Source organism: Scyliorhinus canicula, chromosome 2 (assembly GCF_902713615.1).
Source record: "Scyliorhinus canicula chromosome 2, sScyCan1.1, whole genome shotgun sequence".
Lineage (NCBI taxonomy): Eukaryota > Metazoa > Chordata > Chondrichthyes > Carcharhiniformes > Scyliorhinidae > Scyliorhinus > Scyliorhinus canicula.
Window position 1 is genome coordinate 204,256,510 of NC_052147.1, and position 20,399 is coordinate 204,276,908.

At 52.3% G+C, this 20,399-nt stretch overlaps 1 protein-coding gene across 8 annotated transcripts in view; it reads right to left on the minus strand.

The window, feature by feature from the left end:
• Window positions 1-17,672: 17,672 nt before the first annotated feature.
• rapgef4a (Rap guanine nucleotide exchange factor 4a) overlaps window positions 17,673-20,399 on the minus strand; it is a 514,684-nt gene continuing 511,957 nt past the window's right edge. For all 8 annotated transcript variants that reach the window (XM_038789400.1, XM_038789401.1, XM_038789399.1 and 5 more), the window contains one exon: window positions 17,673-19,200. In XM_038789400.1, the coding sequence (XP_038645328.1) occupies window positions 19,073-19,200 (128 nt within the window). In that variant the 3' untranslated portion in view covers window positions 17,673-19,072. The remainder of the gene's footprint in view (window positions 19,201-20,399) is intronic.

Sequence of the window (20,399 nt, forward strand, 5' to 3'; positions counted from 1 at the left end):
AAGTTAAGTGCCACCGTCACCTTGACGGCAACCGGTATCCCGTGTCCTCCCGTTCCATGTGGGGCAAGGTGCGCCACGAGGTGGCAGATATGTGCGACCGTCTCTCTGCTGAACCGGAGTCTCCTCCTGCAGGTGATGTCCGGCAGTGTCTCAAAAGAGATCCGGGCACGGTACACCCTAGGCCTCGATTGTTGCGTCTGGCGCCCTGGCTCCATCATCAGTGTCTCCTCCTCCTCCTCCCCCCCATGCTGCTCGACATCAGTGCCCGCATCCTGTGCCATCCTCAGCGTTGGGGGTCAATGTTCCCCTTGGCAACCCCCTGGACATACCGGCCATGAGCGCCTGCGGCCTGCGCGGCGACGACAGGCCACTCCGCGGCCATTCCCTCTGCTGCTGCAGCTGCCTCTGCATCCACTGTGGGATGTGGCTGTGGACGCTGCTGGATGTCCAACTGCAGTGCAGCGGCCCCAATCACTGCGCTGAACATAGCGGTTCTGTTTGAATACATTTTGCTTACCTACAGAAGGGTGGTGGGGGGCAGAGAAACGACATGTTAGACGGAGGTTATTCAACACCTCGGCAGCCGCCTGCCACGTGATACCTGTGTGTCCCGGTGGCCTGGTCGCGCTGCTGACACGTGGCCAGCCTAACCCCTGGTCACTTTCTGCGTCCAACGGTCAGTTAACAACGTCCTCCTCACCGGTGCGTCAGTGGCCTGTGGCTGTAAGCCACAGGGCAACCAGCGGCCGTGTCCTCGTCACCGTCCTGCCATGGCAGGGCGGCTGAGATGTTGCATTCGGGGGTGGACAACCCACTCCACTCACTCCCTCTCCCCCCTCCCACCTCCACTCACTCCCTCTCCCCCCTCCCCCCCTTCACTACACCCTCCCCCCCCACTACTCCCTCTCTCCCTCCCCCCCTTCACTACACCCTCCCCCCCCACTACTCCCTCTCTCCCCTCCCCCCTTCACTACACCCTCCCCCCCACTACTCCCTCTCTCCCCCCCCACTACTCCCTCTCCCCCCTACTACTCCCTCTCTCCCCTCCCCCTACTACTCCCTCTCCCCCCCACTACTCCCTCTCTCCCCCCCACTACTCCCTCTCTCCCCTCCCTCCACTACTCCCTCTCTCCCCCCACTACTCCCTCTCTCCCCCTCCCCCTACTACTCCCTCTCCCCCCACTACTCCCTCTCTCCCTCCCCCTACTACTCCCTCTCCCCCCCACTACTCCCTCTCTCCTCCCTCCACTACTCCCTCCTCCCCCCACTACTCCCTCTCTCCCCCTCCACTCCGCCCTCTCTCCCCCACTACTCCCTCTCTCCCCTCCCCCCCACTACTCGCTCCCTCTCCCCCCACTACTCCCTCTCTCCCCATCCTCCCTCTACTCACTCTCTCACCTCCCCCCACTACTCCCTCTCTCCCCCTCCCACTACTTTCTCTCCCCCCCCTCCACTACTCCTTCTCTCCCCCCCCACTTCTCCTCTCTCCCCTCCCCCCACTACGCTCTCTATCTCCCCCCCCCCCACTACTCTCTCTCTTCCCCTCCCCCCCACTACTACTCTCTCTCCCTCCCCCCCACTACTCCCTCTCCCCCCCACTTCCTCTCTCCTCGCTCCCCCTCCCACTTCTCCCTCTCCCCCCCACTACGCGCTCTCCCCCCCACTACTGCTCTCCCCACCCCCCCCACTACTCCCTCTCCCCCCTCCACTACTCCCTCTCTCACCCCTCCACTCCTCCCTCTCTCCCCCCACTACTCCCTCTCTCCCCTCCCCCCACTACTCCCTCTCCCCCCTCCCACTACTCGCTCCCTCTCCCCCCACTACTCCCTCTCTCCCCATCCTCCCTCTACTCGCTCTCTCCCCTCCCCCCACTACTCCCTCTCTCCCCCTCCCACTACTTTCTCTCTCCCCCTCCACTACTCGCTCTCTCCCCCCCACTTCTCCCTCTCTCCCCTCCCCCCACTACTCTCTCTCTCCCCTCCCCCCACTACTCTCTCTCTCCCCTCCCCCCCCACTACTCCCTCTCTCCACCCCCCACTTCTCCCTCTCTCCCCCCCTCCCACTTCTCCCTCTCTCCCCTCCCCCCACTACTCTCTCTCTCCCCCTCCCCCCACTACTCTCTCTCTCCCCTCCCCCCCACTACTCCCTCTCTCCACCCCCACTTCTCCCTCTCCTCTCCCCCCTCCCACTTCTCCCTCTCCCCCCCACTACGCGCTCTCTCCCCCCCCACTACTTGCTCTCCCCACCCCCCCCACTACTCCCTCTCTCCACCCCCCACTTCTCCCTCTCTCCCCCCTCCCACTTCTCCCTCTCTCCCCCTCCCCCCACTACTCTCTCTCTCTCCCCTCCCCCCCACTACTCTCTCTCTCCCCTCCCCCCACTACTCCCTCTCTCCACCCCCCACTTCTCCCTCTCTCCCCCCTCCCACTTCTCCCTCTCCCCCCCCACTACGCGCTCTCTCCCCCCCCCCCCCACTACTTGCTCTCCCCACCCCCCCCACTACTCGCTCTCCTCCCCCCCCCCCCCCCCCCCCCCCCCCCCCCCCCCCGACTGGCCGCTGCGTTCTTGGGAATGCCTTCCCCAGTTTGCGGAGACTTTGAGACGGTCCGCTCACCTCCTCACTCCTCCAGCACGGCTGGCTGACGACTTTTCAAAGGTGTGGACGGCGACGGGAGTCACGACGTCGGGACTTCGGCCCATCCGGGCCGGAGAATAGCGGGGGTGCCGGAGAATCGCCATTTTGGGTGCATTGCGCGATTCTCCGTGTTTTTGCGTGCGAAACACGATGGAACAGATTTGGCCGTTTGGGAGAATAGCGGGATTGTGTCGGACCGGCGTCGCATGAAAAACTGGCGCGACATCGGAGAATCGCGCCCACCGTTCCCGGGATCTATCTGGCTTACAATGCCTTGTTTGATCCAATGCAATCTCATGATACATTGTGATGTAAATCCCGTCCATTGTGTCAGGATCCCTTTTGGCAAATCTGCATATTAGATCAAGGCAGCTAGTCTCACTTTAATGTGAAGATTTCCGAGGTGTCTGAGGCTTTGGGATTCATCCCCTTTGCCTCAGAGTCCTCGGGTGAGCACTGTTCAGCACTGATCCCCACAAACGGGGACCAGACAGAATGGCACTTGTGGGGGTCTCCCAGGGGATCGGGGACCTTTGAGCAGGGTGGTGTCACCTGGGGACCACGGCAGTGCCAATTTGGCACCCTGGCATAACAGCCTGGCACCTGGGCAGTGCCACCTGGGTGTCAGCCTGATACTGCCAAGCTGGCATTTTTCATGTGTGATCGGGTCTGGGGTGCCCATTGTGGGTGTTGGAGGTGAGAAGTTTAGGGGGGGGGTGAGAGGATGGGGGGTGGGTTTCGGGGATCGCTTCAGTGGTTGGCATCCCAATCAGTACACGGGGGAGTTGTGGCGCGCAGAGTCCCTCAGTGTACAAAACAGGGTTATGTGGGGCCTCTGCTGTGCGATCCCCATTCAGGCCCCTTATCCAAAGCGAGTCGCATTGAACAGGCCTGCGTTTCTTGATACTACTAGCCCCAGGAAACACACGGCTAAGTACGCTCGCTTTGGGACCTTGTTCCCTTTTGGAAGAATCGCGCCCTCTGTAATTCTGTTTTTTTTCCAATCGAAGTGGAGCCCAAGTGTTTGCGCCGTGGTGAACGCCGTCTCCAGCCTCCCTCTCCGGCGCCAAATGGGCGCCGCGCCAACCTGCGCATGCGCGGGGGACTTCTTTAGCACGCCGGCCCCGACTCAACATGGTGTTGGTGTTCAGGGGCCTGCCGTGCCAGAAAGTAGGCACGGAGGGGGGGTGGGGAAGAGGCCGCCCATCGGAGGCCCACCCTGGGGACGGAGCCCCCCCTCCACAGGTCGCCTCCTGACTGTTCCCGCAGAGTTCCCGCCGGCAGCGACCAGGGGTGAATGGCGCTGGCGGGACTCTGTCATATCGACGTGGCCGCTTGGCCCATCCAGGGCGGAGAATCGGCGGCCCCATTGACTCCAGTGCCCCGCGGCAAATGGCGCCGATTCTCCGCACCTCGGAGAATCGCGCGCCGGCATCTGGGCGTCGTGGCACGGTTCCGGCAATTGTCCGGCGCAGGGCTCGGAGAATCACCCCACCCACATTTCTCCGATATATTCATCTGCCAAATTTTTGTCCACGCACTTCGTTTCTCTGAATCTCCAAGGAGTGTCTTTGCATCCTCCTCACAACCCACACTTCTCTCTAGTCTTGTGCCATCTTGGAAAATTGGAAATATTGCATTTAGCACCACATCCAAATCATTGATATAGATTGTGAATAGCTGGGGCCCAAGAACCCCAATAGTCAGCCTGCCAGCCTGAAAATGACCCATTTATTCCCATTCTGTTTTTGTTGAACATGATTTTCCTTTCAAGATCCGTGTTGATTCTGCCCGATCCAGCCTTATTTTCTAAGTGTCCTGTTATGACATTGTTTATTGTAGATTCTAGCATTTTCCCTATTACTCATGTTAAGCTAATAGGTCTGTAGTTCCCCGTTTTCTCTTCATCCCTCCTTTCTTAAATAGTGGGGTTATAGAACATAGAACATAGAACAGTACAGCACATGTTGTGCCGAGCAATGATCACCCTACTCAAACCCACGTATCCACCCTATACCCGTAACCCAACAACCCCCCCCCCCCCCCCCTTAACCTTACTTTTTAGGACACTACGGGCAATTTAGCATGGCCAATCCACCTAACCCGCACATCTTTGGACTGTGGGAGGAAACCGGAGCACCCGGAGGAAACCCACGCACACACGGGGAGGACGTGCAGACTCCGCACAGACAGTGACCCAGCCTGGAATCGAACCTGGGACCCTGGAGCTGTGAAGCATTTATGCTAACCACCATGCTACCGTGCTGCCCCTTATGTTTGCCATCTTCCAATTCCAGATCTATAGATGACAACCAATACATCTACTACCTCTACAGTCACCTTTCAACACTCTGCCATGTAGATTATCAGGTTGAGTGCATTAATCTGCATGAGGTTCCTTCAATTTCTCCAGTACTATTTTTAAAAACTTATATTATTATCTTGCAGTTCTTCATTTACATAGTCCCTTGATTCTCCATTATTTCTAGGAGGTTTTTCATGTTTACCTCCCTGAAGACAGACACACAGGGTGGGATTCTCCATTCCCCGATGCTGATTTTGTAAATTGGCGATTGGGTGGAAAATCCCTTTTGATGGCAGAATCGGGGGTGACGCCTGTTTGACTCAGGTTTCGTATGCTCCGCCCCTCCGAAACGGCATCTTCGTGGCACACGCCGCACACCATTGGGATAGCTTTAGTGCGTCACCTGAAGGCCCTCCCCGATCCTCCACCCCCGATGGGCCGAGTTCACGACAGCGCGGTTCACTCACGGCCTTAGCTGTGCGGGAAATTGGTGTGGCAGCTGCGGGCTATGTCCAACGCTGCCCCAGTCGGGCGGGAGCCATGCTGCTGGCCGGGGAAGCCTCCGCAAGGGCTGGGGGGACTGGTGGGGGTGACCAGGGGGGCACTATCTGGCAGGTCAGGTCCGCACACAGCTGGCGCTATGTTCTACAGCGCGACTGCTGCAGGTTGTCACCATGTGCATGCATGGCCACGGATCCGGCCATTCTCTGCCGTTTATTTCATGGAGGCCGGGAGTTTTATGTGGCGCGGTTGCTAGCCCTTCACCGGGCGGAGGATCACTAGCCCCAGGACAGTTCAGGTGAAGTCCACCCCAATACGGTAAGGCTCCTGTACTACAGGTACAGGGGTAGATCCCTGCCTGCTGGCTCCGCCCAGTAGGCTGAGTATAAATGTGTGGGCTCTGTAAGCTGCAGCCATTTCAGCAGCAGCTGCGCGAGGCTGCACATCTCTGCGTAATAAAGCCTCGCTTACTCTCTACTCTCGTCTCGTCGTAATTGATAGTGCATCAATTTATTAAGCAGAGATTTTACAACGATGGATCTCCGCATCAAGCCAGATCGCCTGCAGCTGCAACCTCAAGCAGACAATGCCAAGTCGGCCTTCGCCCACTGGCTAGCTTGCTTCGAAGCCTCCATCGGATCTGCGACAGAACCACCCACAGAGGCACAGAAACTCCAGATCCTGTATACACGGCTGAGCTCCGATATCTTTCCCCTCATCCAGAACGTGCCCACCTTCGCTGAGGCCATGGCGCTACTGAAAGAGAACGACACCCAGCAGGCCAACAAACTCTACGCTAAGCACTTCCTGTCCACGCGGCATCAACTCTCCGGTGAGTCTATGGAAGATTTCTGGCGTGCCCTGCACGCCCTGGCGAGGGACTGCGATTGCCAGGCCGTTTCAGCCTTTGAACATTCTGAACTGCTAATTAGGGACACTTTCGTTACGGGCATAGGGTCGGCGTACATCCTCCAGCGACTCTTAGAAGGGGCTACCCTCGACCTCGCGGCGACCAAGAAACTCGCAATCTCAGTAACGGTCGCCTCCCATAATGTACAAGCGTACGCCCCCGACCGCACGGCGCCCCCCTCCTGGACATCATGGACCCCACCAGTGACTCCCCCCCAGCCAACCCCAAGCCTGCGCCACGCGGCAGCCAACCAACCCTGGGGGACCCAAGTGCTACTTCTGCAGACAGACAAAGCACCTCCGGCAGCGCTGCCCGGCACGGAGCGCGCTCTGCAAGGCCTGCGGGAAGAAAGGACATTTCACTGCCCTGTGCCAGGCCCCCTCGATCGCTGCTGTAACCAGGCCCATTGTTCCTGCACCCCCCACGTGCGACCCGTGGGTGCCGCCGTTTTTGCCCCCGCAATCCGTGTGCGGCCCGTGGGCGCTGCCCTCTTCCTCACCTCAGACCACGTGCAGCCCATGGGCACCGCCATCTTGCTTGTCTCAGGACACGTGCAGCCTGTGGCGCCACCATCTTCCCCCCATCAGGCCTTGTGTGTCCCGTGGGCGCGCCATCTTTAATGCCGCCCGCCACGTGCGCCCCATGGGCACCACCATCTTCCCCGCCTCAGGACCCCTGCTCGTCGAGCACCTCATTGGGCCGCTCATTGCCTGCAACTGCCGCCGACCAGCCAGGGGCCGTCCAACACCAGCCACGCCTCGCCTCCATCACGATCGACCAGTCCATCCGCACAACCTCGCGACCGCGTCGACGACAGTAAAGGTCAATGGGCAAAAGACATCCTGCCTTCTTGACTCCGGGAGCACTGAGAGCTTCATCCACACCGATATGATAAGGCGCTGCTCCCTCACGGTACATCCCATTAACCAGAGAATCTCCCTGGCCTCCGGATCCCAATCCGTGGCGATCCGGGGGTACTGCACCGCCACCCTCACCATCCAGGGCGCAGAGTTCAGCGGCTTCTGGCTCTACGTCCTCCCCAACCTCTGCGCTGCCTTGCTACTCAGCCTGGACTTCCAGTGCAACCTCCAAAGTCTAATCTTGAAATTCTGCGGGCCCCTACCACCCCTCACCGTCTGCTGCCTCATGACCCTTAAGGTCGATCCGCCTTCTCTGTTTGCAAACCTCACCCCGGATTGCAAACCCGTCACCACCAGGAACAGACGGTACAATGCCCAGGACAGGACCTTCATCAGGTCTGAGGTCCAGCGGCTGCTACGGGAAGGTATTATCGAGGCCAGCAACAGCCCCTGGAGAGCCCAAGTGGTAGTTGTGAAAACTGTGGAGAAAAACAGGATGGTCGTTGACTACAGTCAGACCATCAATCGGTACACACAGCTCGACGCGTACCCCCTCCCACGCATATCTGAAATGGTCAATCAGATTGCACAGTACCGGGTCTTCTCGACAGTGGACCTGAAATCTGCCGACCACCAGCTCCCCATTCGCAAGGCGGACCACCAGTACACCGCGTTTGAAGCGGACGGCCGCCTTTACCATTTCCTTAGGGTTCCCTTCGGCGTCACTAACGGGGTCTCGGTCTTCCAACGGGAGATGGACCGAATGGTTGACCGGTACGGACTGCGGGCCACCTTCCCGTACCTGGATAACTTCACCATCTGTGGCCACGACTGGCAGGACCATGATGCCAACCTTAAATTCCTCCACACCGCCAAACTCCTCAACCTAACGTACAACAAGGAGAAGTGCGTATTCAGCACCAACCGCTTAGCCATCCTTGGCTATGTGGTACAAAATGGAGTTCCAGGGCCCGACCCCAATCGCATGCGCCCCCACTGCCCCAAGGCCCTCAAACGATGCCTGGGGTTACATAGAATTTACATAAAATTTACAGTGCAGAAGGAGGCCATTCGGCCCATCGAGTCTGCACCGGCCCTTGGAAAGAGCACCCTACCCAAGCCCACACCACCCTATCCCCATAACCCAGTAACCCCACTCAACCAACACTAAGGGCAAATTTGGACACTACAGGCAATTTAGCATGGCCAATCCACCTAACCTGCACATCTTTGGACTGTGGGAGGAAATCGGAGCACCCGGAGGAAACCCACGCACACACGGGGAGAACGTGCAGACTCCGCACAGACAATGACCCAGCCTGGAATCGAATCTGGGACCCTGGAGCTGTGAAGCAATTGTGCTACGTAGCACTATGCTACCGTGCTGCCCACGGGTTCTTCTCATACTACGCCCAGTGCGTCCCTAACTATGTGAACAAGGCCCGCCCACTCATTCACTCCACCGTTTTCCCCCTGACGGCTGAGGCTCACCAGGCCTTCAACCGGATCAAGGCTAACATCGCCAAGGCCGCGATGCACGCGGTCGATGAGACGCTCCCCTTCCAAGTCGAGAGCGATGCATCAGACGCAACTCTGGCCACCACCCTCAACCAGGCAGGCAGGCCCATGGCATTTCTTTTCATGCACCCTCCATGCCTCCGAAATTTGCCACTCATCCATTGAGAAGGAGGCCGTGGAAGCTATGCGACATTGGAGGCATTACCTGGCCGGCAGGAGATTCACTTTCCTCACTGACCAACGGTCGGTTGCCTTCACGTTCAATAACACACAGCGGGGCAAGGTCAAAAACGATAAAATATTGAGGTGGAGGATTGAGCTCTCCACCTACAATTACGAGATTTTGTATCACCCTGGTAAGCTCAATGAGCCCCCCGATGTCCTATCCTGAGGTACATGCGCCAGCGCACAAGTGGACCAACTCCGGACCCTACACAACGCTTTCTGTCACCCAGGGGTCACCCGGTTCTTTCAATTCATAAAGGCCCACAATCTGCACTACTCCATTGAAGAGGTCAGGGCTATCATCAGAGACTGCCAGGTCTCTCCAACCACACTTCTACCGGCCACACCGAGCGCACCGAGTGAAGGCCTCCCGCCCCTTTGAACCGTGGATTTCAAATGGCCCCATCTTCCCCTGACCGAAACACATATTTCCTTAATGTGGTTGACGAATACTCCAGATTCCCCTTCGTCCTCCCAGGCCCCGATATGACGTCTGCCACGGTCATTAAAGCACTCAACACCATCTTCGCTCTGTTCGGTTTCCCCGCCTACATCCACAGCGACCGGGAATCCTCATTTATGAGCGATTAGCTGCGCCAGTACCTGCTCAGCAAGGGCATTGCCTCGAGCAGGACGACCAGCTACAACCCCCGGGGAAACAGGCAAGTGGAGCGGGAGAATGGGACGGTCTGGAAGGCCGCCCAGCTGGCCCTACGGTCCAAGAATCTCCCGGTCTCCCGCTGGCAGGAGGTCCTCCCCGACGCCCTTCACTCCATTCGGTCGCTAGTTTGCACTGCGACTAATGCAAAACCCCCCCCCCCATGTACGTCTCTTTGCCTTCCCCAGGAAGTTCACCTCCCGGGTTTCACTCCCAACGTGGCTGGCAGCTCCAGGACCTGTCCTCCTCTGCAAGCACATGCAGCTCCACAAGGCGGACCCGTTGGTCGAGAGGGTACAGCTACCCATGCAAACCCGCAGTATGCCTACCCTGATGGCCGCCAAGACACAGTCTCCCTCAGGGACCTGGCACCAACTGGGTCCCCCCCCCCCCCCCCCCCGCCCCAGCGCCACCCTCCCTCCCCCCGGCGCACCCCACCACAGCCCCCGCCCCAGGACAATCTGTCCTCCCCTTGTTCCCACTTGGGGATGAAAATGAGGTCGACACGCTCCCCGAGTCACCGGTGACCGAACCGACGCCTGCATCGCCACCGGGACTGTGGCGCTCACAACGGAGGATCAAGGCACCCGATCGGCTGAATTTGTGAACTTTCCCCAAAATGTTAACTTATGCATGTAAATAGTCTTCCACCACCCCCGCTGGACTCTTTTTAAACAGGGGGTGAATGTGGTAGTCACCACTGTTGTATATATAGCACATATGAGGTGTAATACGGTAAGGCTCCTGTACTACAGGTGTTGCTCATTATGCTTTTCCTTAATTACTCTGTTTTAATAACCTTTGCTCTAGAGTCGCCAGGTATCTTTCTGATACCACCACGAGGTTCAAAGCCAAGTGCTGATCAATAACTCAATACACCAGTTAGGAAGTTTGAAATCAATACACATTTATTATACACAGTCAATCAATACTCATGCATAAAACCCTACTTACTAAACTATCACTATTACTAAAAGCCTGTACTTAGCTTCGAATGGCCCACTAGGTCAGAGGAACAATGGCCTTTGTCCGTTTCTGATTCTGTCGGCTTCGAGCTGGTACGGAATGGTAGCTAGGAGCGTCTATCTCGTAGCGTGCGTTGATCTGAGACTTACTTGGTTGATGCAGCTGGTAGGCAGGTCTCGCCTCGTTGAGAGCCAAGGCCAAGAAGCTGTTAGGCAGGTCTCTCCTCGTTGAGAGCCAAGGCCATGAAGAACGAACTGAACTTGGGGACGCTATCTTATAGGTCCCAGGGGCTTCGCGCCCTTTTGGGCGGACCCCAGACTTGGTCCCAATTAATTGGACCAGGTCTCAATCGCTCTCATCGATTTTCTACAATACTGGAGTTGTTCCCTGATCGTTGGGCGGGCCCTAGGTGTTCGTTGGCCTGCCTTTGTCCTAGCTCCCACTGGCGCCGGGGGGTCTGTCTTGGTCCCGATTGTTTCAATGTTTCTGATTGTTTCTGGAGATCGCCCATTAGTATGTAAATGGCTACTGGTTTTGGTTCTGTCTGGGTTCTGCAAATCTTAATACACAGAAAACCTTGCACCTGCTTGTGTTCCCTGTAGCTGGCCAATTTTCCCTATACTTCTTGCGGGCATCCATTTTGGAATCTGGACGTGGCCACCCCAGGTGGCTACACTGGTACGGGGGTAGATCCCTGCCTGCTGGCTCCGCCCAGTAGGCGGAGTATAAATGTGTGCACTCACCGAGCTGCAGCCATTTCGGCAGCAGCTGCGGGAGGCTACACATCTCTGCTTAATAAAGCCTCGATTACTCTCTACTCTCGTCTCGTCGTAATTGATAGTGTATCAATTAGTGCCAGTGCCTTATAAACTGGAACCCACTTCTTTACTGCTGGTCTTTGAACCACACATTCATCATTCAAATTATATGTTAATCTGCATGTAGCTCTGGTAATAATCCAAAGGTTATTATTTTTGAGGTTCTGTTTTTTTAATTTAGCGCCTAGGTCTTAATATTCGCTGGGGAGAATCTCTTTCTTAATTGTACCTTTGTCTTTGGTACAGACATGGACCCATGACAACTGGATCCTCCACCCTCTCCCACTCAACAGCAAGGGCTCAGACTCCTCCACTCCCACATTCTTGCTCCCCTTACCTGCCTATTTCAATCACATCTTCATATCCCTAACCACCGACCATATCAAACAATTCTAGTTTAAGGGGTGTGACTTCCTTCTGGATCAAAGCAAGGAGCTAATTCCCCCTCCCTGCTTCACCACAATAACTGCAGCCCAGCCTCCAACTCATTAATTCTGAGCCAAAGCTCCTCAAGCTGCAAATAATAATAATAATCACTTATTGTCACAAATAGGCTTCAGGCAGCTCCCACATGCTGCAGCAATGACACATCACCCATCCTGCCATCTTTGTGTTAATTAAACGCATTTCCTTACTTGATTTAAAAAAAATAACTTTTATTCAAATTTTCACATTTTCACAAAAAAGAAAATAACAGAAAATTCTAAGAACAGAAAAAAACAGAACACCCACCCCCGCCGTAAATACAAAAGAGAAACAATAAATTAACGCCCGTCATTGGCAAAAACCAGATATTCAACCCAAAACAAAAAACAAAGAGACAACCCCCACCCCCCCCCCCCCCCCCCCCCCCGGCCCTGGGCTGCTGCTGATACTGACCTTTTGATTTTACCGTTCTGCCAGGAGATCTAGGAATGGTTGCCATCTCCTGAAAAACCCCTGCACTGACCCCCTTAGGGCAAATTTCACCCTCTCCAATTTAATAAACCCCGCCATATCGTTGACCCAGGCCTCCACGCTTGGGGGCCTCGCATCCTTCCACTGAAGAAGAATCCTCCGCCGGGCTACTAGGGATGCAAAGGCCAGAACACCGGCTTCTTTCGCCTCCTGCACTCCCGGCTCCACTGCAACCCCAAATATTGCGAGTCCCCAGCCTGGATTGACCCTGGATCCTACCACCCTCGATACCGTCCTTGCTACACCCTTCCAAAATTTCCCCAGTGCTGGGCATGCCCAGAACATGTGGACGTGGTTTGTTGGGCTCCCTGAGCACCTAATACACCTGTCCTTGGTCCCAAAAAACCGGCTCATCCTTGTCCCGGTCATATGAGCCTTATGCAGTACCTTAAACTGTATGAGGCTAAGCCTCGCACACGAAGAGGAGGAGTTCACCTTTTCTAGGGCATCCGCCCACGTCCCCTCCTCTATCTCCTCACCCAGCTCCTCCTCCAATTTACCCTTCAGCTCCTCGACCGAGGCCTCATCCATCTCCTGCATCACCTGGTACACTTCCGAGATTCTCCCCTCTCCAACCCATACCCCTGAGAGCACCCTGTCCTGGATCCCACGCGGCGGCAGCAGGGGGAACCCCGCCACCTGCCGCCTGACAAACGCCCTTACTTGCATGTACCTAAAGGTGTTCCCCGGGGGGACCCTGAACTTCCCTTCCAGCTCATCCAGGCTCGCAAACTTTCCGTCTATGAACAGGTGCCCAAGCCTCCTGACACCTGCCCTGAACCAACTCAGGAACCCGCCATCAATTCTCCCCGGAACAAACCGATGGTTCCCCCGTATCGGGGACCCCATCGAGGCCCCCACCTTCTCCCTGTGCCACCTCCATTGCCCCCAAATCTTGAGGGTAGCTACGACCACCGGGCTCGTGGTATACCTCGTCGGAGGGAGCAGCAGCGGCGCAGTTGCAAGCGCTTCCAGGCTCGAACCCACACAGGATGCCATCTCCATCCTCTTCCATACCGCCCCCTTCCCGTCCATTACCCACTTACGCACCATCGCTGCTTTGGCAGCCCCATAATACCCACAGAGATTGGGCAACACCAGCCCCCCCCCCCCCCCCATCCCTGCCCCACTCCAAGAACACCCATCTCACCCTTGGAGTCCCGTGTGCCCACACAAACCCCGTAATGCTCCTGTTAACCCGCCTGAAAAAGGCCTTCGGGATAAGGATGGGGAGGCACTGGAACAGGAACAGAAACCTCGGGAGCACCGTTAGCTCGACTGACTGCACCCTACCCGCCAAAGACAGCGGCAGCATGTTCCACCTCTTAAACTCCTCCTCCATTTGCTCCACCAGCCTTGTAAGGTTTAGCTTATGCAAGGCCCCCCAGCTCCTGGCCACCTCTCCTTACTTGATTTATTGTTTCCCCTCTGCACCTAGCTCCCTCACTCACCAAGCTCCCAGCTGGCACTCTGTGCACTCAACGGCACTCCGTGCAGACCAAGCAGCACTGAGAAACACCTCTTTATACTTTGAGAAACAAATAAGTCACGCTCTGCTAAAGCCGAGAAACCAGTTTAAGCTAGTGAGGCACCCTCAATTATGACGCGAGAGCGAGGTCGGTAATCACAAGGCTTTAATCTACAGAGAACTCAACAGCATCCGAGAGAAGTGTGCTCACAACATGGAGCCTTATCCTATATACCGTTTCCTGGGGGCGTAGCCAGAGGCGGAGTCCCCCAGGGTTCCAAGCATCTTAAATGGGCAAGGTATTGAAGGCCAGGTACCATTTACAGCAGTTATTAATACTGTTCATCACAGCTAGCTACCTAATTAACTAGCTGTAGCTGCTTTCAGCGCTACTAAACAAGGATGGCAAAATTACTGTCAAGAAAAGGTGTCAGGTTTGGGTAGTAACTGGGAGTTACATGCCTTCTAGCGATCTTGGGTAGGTCTCCTGACACCATTCTACTTTCTTTTGCATTTCACCCAGCTAGTTAATGTCTGACAGGGATCTCACCACCAGATGGAGAGCCAGTGAGAACCCGCATCGCCTCTTTTCGGGAAGGCCCTCCACATTAAGTGGCAAACCCCTCCACCCCCTCCCATTAACTGGAAGCTGTATTGTTCTGAAGAGTGCTGTGCAGAAGAATACTGCAAAGTCAGAGGGTGGGGATTGGCACCTCAAAAGTGTTGTGCCTCTCATCTGCCCTGCAATCTTGTTGTCTTAGATCCTCAAGCTATATTGTCACCTGGCTATAAGGGACACATTTCTGTTGTCTTTCTCAATCACTTCCGCCCATGTCTACTTGGTTGGAGAGGCTGTCCTCTTCCATTCTTCGGACAGCTCACCTCACTGCAGCTCCTCAGATCCCACAGCGGGACCTCCAGGTAAGAACAACAGTCCCAGAGAGCCGCCTTCCAAGGTCTCTTCTCCAGTCCGGTGGTTGCTGCAGCATCCAAAATCCATGTGTAGTCGAACCAATGCAACTCGTGTTTTCTCTGTTTAATTAGAAATAGTTCCTTTAAAAATCCTTCCGTTGACGGACTCAGCATCTTCTGGCGGGTCAGGGAAACTGAAAGTGGGAAGTTAATACTTTTGCTCAGTTAAGGAGTCATGGTAAAGCCCACTGGAGATTCCAACCAGGTTTCCAAGCCACTCAAGGTTCTGCATTTGGCAGGGACCAAGTGGAGGAAATTATGCCAAAGCACCTAAATTAGATACCTAGATGCACAACTTTGAATTCAGAGATGCACCTACTCTGTTCTCGGGTTCTGCAGGCACTGTTGAGCATGAGGATCAGTCTTCCTTCTCTCCACCTAATTCTGAGCCTCACTGTATTAGCAGTTTCTGCTCTGTTCAGGATACCCACAACTCTATGCCAAACTATTGCATGTGATTTAAACTGACAGCACAGCGAACCTGAACCATGTCTAAATGGTTAAGAGCTGGTAAGATTTCCTGATTAGGTTCTGGTATCACTGAAATTTTTCGTGCACGTCTATTTGCATAATTATTTTCAAATCCAGGCAGGTTTATGAAGCACTTTTCAGCAGGAACAGAGATTGTGCACCAGTGAAATTTAAGGCAACAGGGACAATTAAAGGGAAATCATAATAAGGTGGGGGAAATGGAGAACAAAAGAGAAAATGTTCAGAAATGCCAAAAGGTAGTTTAGCCCATTGGCACATTTTGTCATGGGAGTAACAAGGCACAAACGAAAAGGGAAAAGGAACCCCATGAGAAGCCTTGAATCTGTAGATAAGCAATGGCTAATAAACTTGCAGTGATGTGACAAGAAGTGGCTGCGAGGAGCACCTGCTCTACACCACCCTACACTACCTCCATTATCCTGTATTTGTGTGCCTGCTTGGAACTGGAGGCAGGCTGAAGCCAGAGCTGACCAGTACTTACCACTGGTACCACAGTACTACTCACCAGAAAGAAAGAAAAGTTAAATAGGACCTTTAATAGTTTCAAAACAGTTGAAATAATCATCTTATTGGTACTTCTAAACTTACTCTGGTTAGTACAGCTACTCAAGATTTGGGATTTCAGGGTGCCAATTTGTGTGGGAGTCCTTCAGAAGCCAAATAGACCATTAAGTCATAATGATGCCATTGTAATTCTCATATGAATGAAAATGAATGAAAATCGCTTATTGTCACAAGTAGGCTTCAAATGAAGTTACTGTGAAAAGCCCCTAGTCGCCACATTCCGGCACCTGTTCGGGGAGGCTGTTACGGGAATTGCAGAGTGACTTTGTCATGGACATCATGGAATATCTGCACTGACGCTGTTGTTACTAGTTGTTTGATGCGTGTAAATGCTGCTGCTTGTTTTGTGCCTCAATATTACTGAACATCCTTTGCAGTGAACTTGTAAGTAGAGGTTCACACTAATGACGAATTGGGCAAACACTCTGCTGGATAGTTCACAAATCCAACAATTCATTACACTGCATTCATATCTGTTTGTTGCTGCATCTCTGCTAAAACTCGCAGCTTATCAGGATAGGGTGAAATATTTTATAGGGACATGACCTATAAACTTTAGTCATCGACAGTTGCATTTTGTTCTTATTCAGCTTCACGTTAACTTGGTGAGCTCTCTGAAGCAGCCTCACTTTAGTAAGTTTCCCTCACCGGCCATATGCTCCCACATCCTTCGGAGGGTGGATGTTTAGGGACTCCTGGTTTTCGACAGGTCCATGATATCTCTCCTCCACCTTGCTTGATCAATTCTTCCAGCATCACATCCATCATTATGGATCCCCTTCTTTGCTCTTGTGTTCAGCTTGCATTCCATTTCACATCTACGTTGCAGCAATTGGGCTTTTCACAGTAACTTAATTGAAGCCTACTTGTGACAATAAGCGATTATTATTCTTATTCTTCTTATTATTATGTTGTTGAGTGTATCTTCCCTTTAAGATACTGCATGGCCTTGAGAGAGCAGGGTGGCCATATCACACAATCTGCAAACAATGCTGCTGGGCCCTCCTGCTGTGCATATCAGTGGCAGCATTCAGATTAAACATAAGAACGTAAGAACTAGTAGCAGGAGGAGGCCATCTGGCCCTTCGAGCCTGCTCCACCATTCAATGAGATCATGGTTCATCTTTTGTGTACTCAGCTCCACTTTCCCGCCCGAACGCCATTACACTATAATAACTATATAATAATCGCTTATTGTCACAAGTAGGCTTCAATGAAGGTACTGTGAAAAGCCCCTAGTTGCCACATTCCGGCGCCTGTTCGGGGAGGCTGGTATGGGAATTGAACCGTGCTGCTGGCCTGCCTTGGTCTGCTTTAAAAGCCAGCGATTTAGCCCAGTGTGCTAAACCAGCCCCTGGTTTATCATAATGAAGCTACTACTTATTTCAGAGGGTGGTGAATCTTAGATAGCCCAGAGGGCTGTGGAGGCCCCATCATTGAATATGTACAAAGCAGACCTCCATAGATTTCTAAATACCAACATTATTATGTGATACAGGGATAGAATGGGAAGATGGCTCCAGGTAGAAGATCAGCCATGATTTAGTTAAATGTTTGACAGGCTTGATGGGCCGAATAGCCTGCTCCTGCATTTGGCCTGCCAAAATGTGCACAATGTACAAAAGGGACAAAGAACCCACATTACAAATTTTTGCCCGTTTTCCTTTGAACTAATTAAATAAAGTGAATTCAGGACAGGCAAATCAGTCCTATTGTGTACTAGATAATAGAACTTAATTGAATTAACATTTTAATCATTGTTAATAAATGGCAGAACAACTGCTTATTACCAGTTTATAAGAAAACCAGATATAGCAGCTACATTTTGTAGAAACAGCTCAATTTTTATTTGACTTGGGGGTAAAATACCATACGGTATACAATACAACGTTTGTTTTATTCGTGCTAACATTAGAGACATTTACTGAATATTTTGTAACATTATTTGTAGACAATGAAAACAAGGCAGTGAAAACTTGAACTCTATACCGAAAATGTAATTCAATGTAATATAGTTTGGAGACCAACCTTGAAACAGACATAAATAATTAAAATGAAATAAATAAAACAAGCAATACTTTTGGCACAGTATCAATTAGAAAACTGTCACTGACAAATGCATTAAACAAACATATTGTTTTACTATTTACACTTGCTTGATAGTGTTAAAACAAATAATCAGCATTCAGGGTTTCCCACAGATTTCTGAAACAATGTGACTCTGTCGCAGTAACATGATGTTTAATAATTTTCCAACCGTCCGAGGACATGGTTCCCGGGGAGATAGATGGAAGTGATTGAAATTTCACAAATTTAATCTGGTGCATTCTGGACACATGTCTTATTCACATGTCTCATTCATTTTTTCTTCAAGTAAAAGTTACAATACAGCCTATGAACGAAAAAAAGGTTTCTGTGTCAGTGGGGTGCTCTGTTAGTTAAGTAGTTTTTAAAATCATTAAAGTTGTGTGTTACTGACAAAATCAGCAGGGTCCTGCACCAGACTGTGAGAGCTGCACCAAGCAACTATGTTTATTAGGAAACGCCTTGTAAGCAAACAGGAAATGCCTGTACTGGGTCACAATTAAACAGTTTGTGGAGGAATAAAACTAAAGCTTGCTGATAATATTGAAAACAATAAAGTTACAAGAAATCTTGGCTTACGTCACCAATTTTATATTGTGCAGTTTGTGCTGTTTTTCCAATTTAAATATAATGTGGAAAGTTTAGAAATACTTTTAAAAAGAAGCATTAATTGGTAAAAATATCAAATATTTTGTGCCATCATCTTAAAACAAAACAATCTGCTTGTAGGATCTGAACAAATGTAAACTGTTTGCTCAATTAAAGGACCATCGCATCAGTGTGCTTAAATACATAGAGGGCTATTCTCGGTACAAAGTCTTCTGCATTGTACACATAAGAAAAAAAAAGAAAGCCTAATTTCTCTTTTTAATCAACCAATACGTAATAAGACGTGGAGGTTATTTTGGTCTTTGTGTAACACAGTATGAATTCCAAATCTTGGAAGAGGCAGGTATATAATAGCTTTAACATGGGGCTAAAGTTGATTCCAATTTAGAATAGTCTTCCTCTGAGTTGAAGGCAGTTGTAATGCTGCCCTGTTTCAATAATTATTCTCAATACTACAAACCGCAGAATGCCCATTGTGCAGAATAACAATAAATATTTTCCTTTATGGCAATGCAATAGTGCAAAATTATTAGGTTCGGCGTGGCTCCAGCCTGTGAGACAGCTGTGATAAAGTCCTCTGATTGTCAATTACATTAAGCTGCCGAACATATGCACGGATATCCTGATGGTTCTTGTTTGCAAGTGATGACTCTGGATCTGACGAAAGAAAAATATAGTTAGCCAAATGAATTACAAAGCAAATTTTGTTTTCAGGAGATGGTGTGAAGAAATTCAACAAAAACCAGGGAAGCGCTTTGATTACGGAAGTGGTTTAGCAGAGTACAAATATGATCATTTTAATCTTTGGGACTAGTTAGATGGAGAACAATAGACTTTTCCAGTCTTTTATATTCCTGGAGAAATCTTTAGATATCCTGAAGCTAGAGGTAAGGTTTTTGATCTATTTTACCTATGCATTGAATAATACTTATACTATTAGAAGCACACAAATAATGGGCTGGATTCTCCATTTCAGAGGCTAACTGCTGTCGTTGGCGGAGCATGTGTGGTCATTTACGACCAAAAAAATCGGTGTGAAACCATCACTGATTCTGGGACTGGTGAGGGGCTAGCACTGGCGCCGAGTGAAACTCCCGGCACCCATGGCCAAAACGGCCAGAGAATGGCCAGATCCCGGGCCACGCATGCGAACGGCTGACTACCTGCAGCGGTCACGCCGTATAACATGGCGCCGGCCACACACGGGCCCGACCCGCCATCCGCAACACCACAGCCCACATCTTGGCCACTCCCCACCAGTCCCCCCAGCCCTCTCAGAAGCCCCCCCCCCCCACCCCCGCACGGATCCCGGCCGACTGTTGCGGTGCTGGACAAAGTCCGCAGCTGCCACACTGGGTTCCTGCATGACTGAGACCACGTGTCCTGCGCCGTCGGGAACTTGGCCAATCAGGGGTGGAGCATCGCAGGAGGGCCAACCGATGATGCGCTAACGCTGATTTAACAGTGCGTGGTGCGTGACGCGATGATGCCATTTTGGAGGGGCGCAACATGGTTGAGCGGCGTCAAACTGGCGGCGGCCCTAATTTGGGCGTCGGAGCCCATTCTCCGCCCAATCACTGAACACGATTTTGAATCCTGCCCAGCATATTTGCTAATGTGCATCCATGCCATAATGAAGCACATAAATACATCAGAATGGCACTGTTCAAATTAGGGAGATTTCAGCTGCCTAGTTCCCAATTCAGACTGTTAAATAGAGCAGTAGGCAGAGCATTTCTTCAAAAAAGAACTGCTTACTGGCTGCCTGAGGCCCTGTGACTCAATTTTCAAAGATGTAAAAACAGTTGACCAACATTCCCACTTGAAACAAGCAGAGGGGAGCATTTTTCAAATAT